The sequence below is a fragment of the Triticum dicoccoides genome, chromosome 4B, assembly GCF_002162155.2.
Source record: "Triticum dicoccoides isolate Atlit2015 ecotype Zavitan chromosome 4B, WEW_v2.0, whole genome shotgun sequence".
NCBI lineage: Eukaryota > Viridiplantae > Streptophyta > Magnoliopsida > Poales > Poaceae > Triticum > Triticum dicoccoides.
The window spans coordinates 235,500,820-235,511,092 of NC_041387.1; the positions used below are offsets into that span (position 1 = coordinate 235,500,820).

Consider the following 10,273-nt stretch of genomic DNA (forward strand, 5'->3'; position numbering starts at 1 on the left):
CTCACTCAGTTGATCCAGCAATAGAATGCGTTGATGCAGTTACTAGTCCAGAATTAGAATCAGGGGAACAACAACAACAACAACAACAACAACAACAACAACAACAACAACAACAACAACAACAACAACAACAACAACAACAACAACAACAACAACAACAACAACAACAACAACAACAACAACAACAACAACAACAACAACAACAACCCACCACCTCCACCACCTGTTGGTCACTTAACCCATTTTCTTAGACTGAATCCGCCGGTGTTCTCCAGTAGCACCGAGCCGATAGTTGCAGATGATTGGCTCTGCAAGAAAGGAAGGGAGTTGACCACTGCAGGATGCACAGATGCGGAAAAGGTGCGTTTTGCCGCACATCAGCTTGATGGACCCGCAGCATCATGGTGGGAGAATTTCACAGCCACTTATCCTATCGACACTGTCACATGGGATCAGTTTCAGCAGGCTTTCTGTACTGCCCATGTTTCAGTAGGAGCTATGGCCATGAAGAAGCGTGAGTTTCGCAACTTGCGCCAAGGAGGACGTACTGTAGGCCAGTATGTGGATGACTTTAGTAAGCTAGCACGTTATGCCCCAGATGACGTTGCTACGGATGCAGCTAAGCAGGAGAAGTTTCTGGAAGGGTTGAATGATGAGCTGAGCATGCAGTTGATGGTATCAACCTTCAACAACTACCAAGAGTTGGTAGATAGAGCTCTCATGATTGAAGGGAAGCAGCAGCAGATTGAAAACCGTAAGAGGAAGTATGGACAAGGGAAGTACAATTCTAGAGCTCAGCAGAAGCCATGTTTTACCCCAAAATCGGGAGGACATTTTCAGCATACCCATGGAGGAGGGATTTCGCATAATCATGATGGCCCCAAGAATGGTAACGGGAATGGAGGAAGCAACGATCAGAACCGTACCAACCCATCAACCCCAGCGAAGAGAGACCTGAGCCAAGTCACTTGCTATATGTGTCAGAAGACTGGACATTATGCCAATGAATGTCCTGAAGCCCAGAATGGAAATGGCAACGAAAGCTCTGGGAAGAAGCCAAACCCTTTCAACAGGGGACAGGTGAACCACGTTAACGTGGAGGAGGTTGAAGCCCAACCAGATGCAGTAATATGTAAGTTTTTGGTTAAGTCATTTACTGCAATCGTTCTTTTTGATACTGGTGCATCGCATTCATACATATCAAGGGGATTTGTGGATAAGTATAAACTGCCCACCAAAGTTCTTAGAACACCTATGCTAGTAAGCTCACCAGGAGCGGAGTATATGGCCAGTCGAGGATGTTTTCAAGTGCCATTGAGTATAGGTAGACATGTTTTCCCCTTGGATTTAATCATTTTGGAATCGCAAGGTTTGGATGTGATTCTGGGTATGGATTGGCTATCGATGTATGGAGGAAACATCGATTGCGCCAGTAAGTTGATTTTGCTTACCACCCCAGAAGGGAGGAGGATCAAGTATGTATCATGGCATGAGCCGAGGAGGACACACGTAAATTCTTTATCAGGAGTTGTACAGGAGGAAGTACCAGTCGTGAAGGATTTCCATGATGTATTTCTAGAAGAATTGCCAGGCATGCCACCGGATAGAGACATTGAGTTTTTTATTGAACTTTTGCCAGGCACAGGGCCGATATCTAAGAGACCATACAGGATGCCCGCACAAGATTTGGAGGAAATTAAGAAGCAGATTAAGGAGTTACTGGATAAAGGCTATATTCGCCCAAGTTCTTCACCTTGGGGATCACTAGTGATTCTAGTGGAGAAGAAGGATGGATCATTGAGGATGGTTGTTGATTATCGAGGATTGAATGAAGCGACAATTAAGAACAAGTACCCATTGCCGATGCTCAATGATTTGTTTGACCAATCGCAAGGAGCTAAGGTATTTTCCAAGATCGATCTGCGATCAGGATACCATTAGTTGAAGATTCGAGAGCAGGATATACCTAAGACGACTTTTACCACTAGGTACGGGCTGTATGAGTATACCGTTATGTCATTTGGTCTGACTAACACACCTGCCTATTTCATGAACATGATGAACAAAGTGTTTATGGAGTTTCTGGATAAGTTTGTCGTGGTGTTCATTGATGATATTTTGGTCTACTCGAAGAGTGAATAAGAGCATAAAGAGCATTTGTGTTTGGTACTCGAGAAGCTCAGAGAACATCAGTTATGTGCCAAGTTCAGCAAATGTGAGTTTTGGTTGAAGGAAGTTGGATTCCTCAGACATGTTGTATCCGGAGAAGGAATAGCAGTAGATCCCACCAAAGTTGTCACTGTGACAAATTGGGAAGCTCCAACAACAGTTGGAGAGATCCGGAGTTTTCTTGGACTTGCAGGATACTACCGGAGGTTCATTGAGAATTTCTCGAAGATTGTGAAGCCCATGATGGAGTTATTGAAGAAGGACACCAAGTTTAAATGGACCGAGGAATGTGAGGCCAGTTTTTAGGAGTTGAAGAAATGTTTGGTTACATCACTAGTGTTGATTCTGCCAGATCAGCGCAAGGATTATGAGGTGTATTGCGACGCTTCTCGTCCAGGACTTGGAGCAGTGCTTATGCAGGAGGGAAGAGTTGTTTCGTATGCCTCACGACAGCTTAAGCCCCATGAGTTGAATTATGCTACACATGACTTGGAGTTAGTAGCCGTAGTGCACGCATTGAAGACTTGGAGACATTTTCTCATCGAAAATCATTGTGAGGTGCACACGGATCACAAAAGTTTGAAGTACATTTTCACACAGAAGGAGCTGAATCTCAGGTAAAGGAGATGGTTGGAGCTCATCAAGGATTATGATATGAGATTGTATTATCACCCCGGAAAGGCTAACATAGTAGCCGACGCATTGAGCCGCAAGAGCCATTGTCAACACACTCATGAACGGAGAGTTACCACAGGAGTTAGCCAAGGATCTACGTGGGCTATGTTTGGAGATAGTTCCGCGAGACTATGTAGCAGCATTGGAGATTCAATCTACCTTGATGGATAAGATCAGAGAAGCCCAAAAGACTGACAAGGAGATTGCTTCTATAAAGGAGAAGATGAACAAAGGAAAAGCTAAAGGATTTCGTGAGGATGAGCACGATACCTTATGGTTTGAGGACCGCATTTATGTGCCTAATGACCCGGAGATCAGGAAGTTAATTCTGCAAGAGGCCCATGATTCACCATACTCGATTCACCCAGGAAATACCAAGATGTATTTGGATTTGAAAGACACTTTCAGGTGGACCAGAATGAAGAAGGATATTGCGGAATATGTAGCAGTTTGTGATATATGTCAGAGAGTGAAGGCAGAGCATCAGAAGCCAGCAGGATTGTTACAACCATTGCCGATACCCAAATGGAAGTGGGATAAGCTAGGCATGGATTTTATCATAGGATTGCTCAGGACTCGTTCAAGCTACGAGTCGATATGGGTTGTAGTCGATCGTTTGACGAAGGTAGCTCATTTCATCCTAGTGAAGACCACTTACACCAGTGCTAAGTTGGCAAAGATATACATGACCAGGATCGTATGTCTGCATGGAGTTCCGAGGAGCATTGTATCAGATAGAGGAACTCAATTTACCTCAAAGTTCTGGAATCAGTTGCACAAAACTTTGGGTACCAGGCTAGAGTTCAGTACAGCCTTTCATCCACAGACAGATGGACAGACTGAGAGAGTAAATCAGATTCTGGAGGACATGCTGAGAGCTTATGCGCTAGATTATGGATCTAGTTGGGACGACAATTTGCCATGTGCGGAGTTCTCTTAGAACAACAATTATCAATCCAGTTTGAAGATGGCCCTTTCGAAGCTCTGTATGGAAGGAGGTGTAGGACACTGTTGTTGTGGTATGAAGTTGGAGATCGCCAGTTGTTTGGACCAGATTTGATTAAGGAGTCTGAACAGAAGGTGAAGTTGATTTGCGATGGGGTCAAAGTAGCCCAGTCCAAGCAGAAGAGCTATGCAGATTCTAAACGCAAGGAGACATCTTACGAAGTCAGAGACCGAGTTTATCTTCGTGTATCTCCACTTCGAGGAGTTAAGCGCTTTGGAGTTAAGGGAAAGTTAGCGCCACATTTTGTGGGACCATACAAAGTTTTGGAGCGCATGGAAGAAGTTGCTTACAAGTTGGAATTGCCTGAAGGATTGTCAGGAGTTCATGATGTGTTCCATGTTTCCCAATTGAAGAAGTGCCACGCAGAAATGGTTGATATATCGCTGAGAGATACAGTGCTGCTGGAAGCGATTCAGTTGGATAGTGATTTAACCTACGAGGACAAACCAGTCAAAATTCTTGAATATGCCAGCCGAGTCACCCGCAGCAAGGTTATCAAGTTTTGCAAAGTTTAGTGGAGCCACCACACCGAGGATGAAGCCACCTGGGAGCGAGAGGAAGATCTGTTGAAGGACCACCCTCACCTATTTTCTAGCCAACCCGAATCTCGAGGGCGAGATTCATCTTAAGGGGGGTAGGTTTGTAACATCCCAAATTTTCAATTTGGAATGTTTACATTAGATCATCATTGCATATCATATTTTATTGCTTTTGACCTGATCCAGAAATTCTACACAACTCAAGGACCCACGGAGAGAGTTATGGATTACGTTATTTCATATTTGAGTTTTCTCAAATTTTGAAAATAGGATCATTTGATTTTATTTATTTTATCTTCAATTATTTATATTATAAAAATCTAAGAGATGGAAAATGGCTTTCCCAAAATAAAGAAATATTGAGGATTTAATAAAAAATCAAATAAGATTTTGTTTCGGAGTTTTTGGCTATTTTATTTGAATTTAGGAAAATTGCAAATTTTTCAAAACTACATTTTAGGGCCAAGAAAATGTTCACCTCGCTCTAAATATTTTATTTAGACGGCGAAAATTTGTTTTGGCATTTTTAGAATTTTATGTTATTTTCTAGGATTTTTCTTAGTTTCGGCGGAATAGTTTAAAAAAATTTACCGCGCGCCCGACTGGGCCGAAGTCCCAGCCGAGCCGGCCCAGCGCCGCCGCCGTCTCCCACTCCGGATCGAGACCGGAGTCCCGATCGCCGCTGCCGCCCGAGTCCGGGAGGGCCACGCCTCCCCGCCCTCTACCGCAAGCCACCGGCTCCCTCCATAAATATCGTCGCCGCCGCCGCCCTCCTCACCCGCCACCCTGACCCGCCCCGCCTCCCGACCCGCCGAGCCGCCACCGTCGCAGATCGGCCCGTCGCCGCCGTCGCCGCTCACTACAAGAAATATGCCAACTTGTGACCTTGACTATTGGTCACTGAAAGGTCATTGTTTTTCATTTGCGACCTTTTTATGACCAAAAACAGAAGGTCAAAAGCTGGCAGTCGTAAACTGAAATTAACGACCTTCTTTTTTGTTCACTGACTGTCTGCCCAGGTCACGTCGGATCCGACGTGGCAATCTGACGTTGCAAAATTGCGACCAAATGAAAAGGTCACTGACAAGATTCGGCCCAATCCGATTAAGTGTTTTACATGGGCCGAGCCCAATAATTTGGCCTTTTTATTATTTTTTTCTATCTATTTTTGATCAGCTTCATGGGCCAAGGCCAACAATTCGGCCTTTCTATTTCTAGGCCTCATCCATTACATAGTCCATTTAATTAAGCCTTTTTATACCTTTTTTCTTAAATGCGCAATATTCCAGTCCACTATTGTTTGGGCCATAGTCTTTTTATAGCCCAAATATTATTCAATCCAATAGAACATTCAGCCTTTTCATTCATAGAATTCTTTTACATATTTCAACAGTAAACAATCAATAATTCTCTCAATTAAATGATCAAATCCAGAAATCACTCAATGAAACTCAAAACAGCACATACACGTCTTCATGATCCATCAAGTTTGCATACAATAAAAAATAAATACACATGCACCAAAACATGGTGGCAACATTAACTAAAACTATTGTGCACATCTCCAGGCTTCTTCTGAGCATGGTCACAACAGCAGCCACCTCAACAACATTAGATCCTGATCTGCATAAATTATAAGTGAGATACAGTGGAAGTTAAATGATTGCCAATAAAAAAATATCCATTCAAGAGAATAAAAATTACATATAAATGCCCAAATACCTCAGTCCAGTAAACACTAAGCATGGCATGGAAAAACTTCCAAAACTTGACTACAACACATCCATCTGATGATGTTCTACTAAGACATTCAACACACCAACAATACTAGCGTACATGTACCAGCACATCTACTAGCTACTAGTGCAGGTCATGCAATGAACATCTACTAGCTACTAGCACAATTGCACAAGCAATAGAAGCAGCAGCAGCTACTAGCACTGCTAGCAGTAACTACTAAGTACTAACTATTAGCAGCCAACAGCTAGCAGCAGCAAAACTAACACTGCAGTAGCAAAACAGCAATAGTACAGGCTACAGCTAGAGCATCAACAGCAGCGGTACATCTACATCTAGACTCTAGGGAGCATCAACAGCAGCAGTACATCAAATGACACCTTGTTGTGATGTAACAGCATGGTACAACTGACTTGCTTCCAGAACAATGTGTGGATTATATAGAATAGTAGAGATCTGTGTCCTTGGAAGCACATCAAATGTTAAAAATCTGGACTGGTTAAATAATAATTGTATTCTTCTCTACAAGAACATATGAGTAGTTAATAAGTACTGACCCTATCAAGTATGGCAGGCTAGCAACATGGAGATGCATACATGACTGAGCACTAACATATTATGGTATGACCGGGGCTATACCTGTCCAGGACAATGCGTGTTGCATCCAAGAACCAGGTTCTGGATCAGAGCTACATTGATGTTGCGTCCAGCAATTTGCAGGCGGCCTGTCATGAACATGAACATATTATGTCAGGGAAAGCGGATACTTCGTCTAAATAAATATATCTTATTGCAGGAACATTTCGTTGATTCCATGGCGGAAACGTATAACACAGATGATGATACACTAATACACTATGCGTACTTGAAAAGGCAAGAAGAGTTAAAATTATTAAACTGAGAGCAGTCACAGCAACACAGCATACTTGAAAATGTCAGATTTAGCATACCTCTATTCCTACATACTACTACACATAGGTTAACAACTAGGAGAGCAATAGAGCATGCCAAGACTGCAATTGGCCGACTGATTGCTTCAGGTCATAGTGCCAAGAACACTGCTACATGTACAAGTACAACAAAAGAAGAATCTCAGACCTCTATAATTCGCTAGTTTCTTAGGCAACAAACACCATTGCAAATTTTGATGAAATGCGTAGGTCCAGCCGATGATTACACAGCATCAACTACTACAGACATTGGCTGGAGAAATGCTCATCTTTTTATTCTTTGTAAAAGAAATTTTGAGTTCAAGCATTAGCACTAGATACTGACTACACACGTAGGTGCATATGCAGGTGCATACTACAGACTACAGTACAACACCAACTTGACACCCGAGTAATTTAACTTGATAGGTGGGAGTAACATTTACAGTATAGAGTTTGGACTTGCATCCCACATGTCAATTCTTCTACTACCTAGAAGCTAGAGCATGCATATGCAGGTGGTATAACATAACATAAAGAGCAACAACTTGATAAGTCTGCCCCAATAGTCCAAGTCATGGAAAACCAAATACTTCAACTGATCGAGAAAGACATTGCAGAAATGGCCTCGTCCACGCCTTTTCTTGGCCCCAAACTGAGGCCTTCCATCATCCACTTGAATTCGCCGTTGTTGCTCAATGTACGAAAGATGCCCGCGAGGAGGAAGAAATCAAATGAATAAGAACCCCACATAAACAAAGAGGCTGAACAATGATTCTACAAAGTATTACATCCGGTCATAAATAAGTGAACTAAAACCACATCACTTATTTATGAACGGAGGGAGTGATATTCAGCTTCCGCAGTCAAAGGAGTATTCAGTTTACTAATGCTGCTGCTACAGTATGGTACTCCAAGAATAATATGAAATGTGGACTAATTGTAATTAAGCCCTAGAATTAACTAGCAGTACTAGACATCCATGAATGAAGCCCAAGGATTTGATTTGTTGGTGGTAGTTAAACTTTGGTGTCGGCTTCGGCGTCTTCGAAGTTGTCCAGCAGCTTGGGGTCCTGGGTGGCGGTGGATCTTTGGTCGGGGTCGGCGCAGGCGTCGATGGCCTGGCAGTTAGTAGCACGACGACGCCCGGCATACAGTACGGTTGAGTCCTGCGGTGTAGCTGATATCAATGATTAGTAGCAAAGGGAATGCAACTGCTTTGCCTTCAGGTTAATATGTTACCTCGAGAGACACTGAGTTGTAGAAGAAATGCCAAGTGCACGCGCACATCACTCCACCAAGAAGTGGAACCTGTTATTGGGCAGAAATGCAAACTTGTTAGTGAGCAAGCACATGAACTGTTATCAACAAAACTTTGCTGCTTGCAATAGCCATCTCAATGGAATTGATGTACACTTCAATAAGGAGGGTTCGTGAAGAAACCTCATATGCTCAGTTTATGACGAAGAAATCATTGGGACCAGGTCGATATTGATGTACACGTCGTGGACGTGCAGGACCAGGTCGTTGATGCGCCTGGGCACGCTGGCGCAGCGGCCGAGCAAGTGCACGTCCTCCAGCTTGTTGAGGATGAGCAAGAGGAGCGAGTCCAGCAGGCAGTCGATCCGGTCCAGCTCCGGAGCTATTGGGTCCGCGTGGATGCGAGCCTTGGGATGCATTTTCAGACTCTAGACTGCTACGAATGAACCAGCAATTTCTTTTCTAAAGCAAAAACACTAGCCATGGTTAGAAGTAAGGAGACGAATTTGATGGGGGAGGAGCTGAGCTGCGCAAGGCAGCATTTCATTTGTCACACAAACTTGGTGCGCAAACGACCTGAGCTGAGCTTAAATGATGTGGCCACCATCAATGAAACAGAAAGTGGATGACATGGAGAAACAATAATCCAGCAAGGTGAAAGATAAGTACAGACCAAATCCCAACTGAGTCAAGTCAGCGACAGACGGCAATCCCTTATTTGACAAAGAATGCCACGAGTAGCCATTTAGAATCGAAAATGATAAGTGTTAGAGACAGTGGCTGCCATGGATGGGAGATGAGGCTACAATTAGGAATAAGATCCCGTCCATCGTCCACATGCATAATTAATGAAACAGTGATGGTAAGGTAGAAGAACAAAGAGCAGCAGAGCAAATCTCTGTATGACGCAGACAGAGTATGAAACAGGGGTGTTACTGCTATGCGTACGGACGCAAATGGGGGAATGGATCGGAGAAAAAGAGGAAAGGGTTACCTTGGGAGGATGGGGCAGCCATCTCCGTCAGATTCGAAGACCTCGCTCCACGGCGGCCTCTTCCTCCTTCCTCCTGTTTTGTATAGGGTAGATTAGATCGCCCTTCTTCCCCCTTCCTGCTAGCTAGCGCTAGGGTAGGAAGCCCCATGGCATGGCGTGGGCAAGGGCAGAGCAGAAGAGGACGGAGGAAGCTGACACGCAAGCAACTCCATTGAGGACCTTGATGATGACGCAAATCTGCCATAATAAGGTTGACGCCTCAAGGAAGGTGCGCGGCTGGATGGGATGTGAGCGGGTTGGCGGTGGGGTGGTGGTGGCTCTCTTCTCTGAATCGGGGGCCTGCTGGGGATTGTGAGTGGGTGGATGGGATTGTGGGTGGGGATTGCGGATCTGGGCGCCGTCTGAGCAGCTTGGGAAGGGCAGAGGGTGGGGACGGCAGCGGTGCACCGATGAGAGAGAGCCTGGGGTTGGAGTAGAGGAGGCCGACGGCGGCGGGGTTGGAGTAGAGGAGGCCGACAACGGAGGGGTTGGGGAGAGGAGTTGGTCAGCGGCAGGGCTGGTGCTTGGGTTGGGGGATCGAGAGAGGAGGAGGAGGAGGAAATTTGGCTAGAGAGAAGGTGGGGGTGGGTGAGGGGAGGGGAGATGGTAGCGGCGGCGCGGCGGGTGAGGGATGGGGCGGCGACGGAGGGACGTCTGGTCGATTTGGATCAGGGAGAGGGGGAGAGAGAGGCCGCTCCGGGCTGCTAGGGTTTGGGTGGGGTGATTTGGGAGAGGGATGAGAGTGACCAGGGAAATGTGGGCTGCCGTTGGATCAAGTAGCATCCGACGGTGATTAATCCATGATCCGCGTGAGATGCTTTTGGACCAATCAGAACATAGTACCTATTTTATGACGTTATGACCATTCAAATTGGTCGTAATCGATTAAAAATAAGATGCTAAATCATGTCAATTATTTTACATC

The 10,273-nt window shown here is 44.8% G+C and overlaps 1 protein-coding gene across 7 annotated transcripts; it reads right to left on the bottom strand.

Moving 5' to 3' along the window:
- Positions 1–5,805: 5,805 nt before the first annotated feature.
- Positions 5,806–10,054, bottom strand: LOC119295868. Of its 7 annotated transcripts, XR_005144414.1 has the most exons (4): positions 9,310–10,043; positions 8,499–8,777; positions 8,298–8,366; positions 7,781–8,224 (listed from the first exon to the last, which is right to left on the bottom strand). XR_005144414.1 is itself a non-coding variant. In XM_037574310.1 (3 exons), the coding sequence occupies exons 1-3, from the start codon at positions 9,551–9,553 to the stop codon at positions 5,975–5,977; spliced, it is 363 nt and encodes a 120-aa protein (XP_037430207.1). In that variant the 5' UTR covers positions 9,554–10,054; the 3' UTR covers positions 5,806–5,974. The 7 variants fall into 7 exon arrangements, 3 of the variants coding, with proteins under 3 accessions (XP_037430207.1, XP_037430208.1, XP_037430206.1); XM_037574310.1 differs by lacking the exons at positions 7,781–8,224; positions 8,298–8,366; positions 8,499–8,777 and adding exons at positions 5,806–6,007; positions 6,766–6,851 and having other exon boundaries at positions 9,310–10,054; XM_037574311.1 differs by lacking the exons at positions 7,781–8,224; positions 8,298–8,366; positions 8,499–8,777 and adding exons at positions 5,806–6,012; positions 6,766–6,851 and having other exon boundaries at positions 9,310–10,054.
- Positions 10,055–10,273: the final 219 nt, after the last annotated feature.

Bases quoted from the DNA above. Each gene is read 5' to 3' on its own strand.
- LOC119295868 (XM_037574309.1), bottom strand. From the start codon at position 9,553: ATGGCAGATTTGCGTCATCATCAAGGTCCTCAATGGAGTTGCTTGCGT. The intron at 8,367-9,309 runs GTAACCCTTTCC...GCCCAATAACAG, and splicing joins GGCTGCCCCATCCTCCCAAG to GTTCCACTTCTTGGTGGAGT. The intron at 8,236-8,297 runs GTAACATATTAA...CATTGATATCAG, and splicing joins ACAACTCAGTGTCTCTCGAG to CTACACCGCAGGACTCAACC.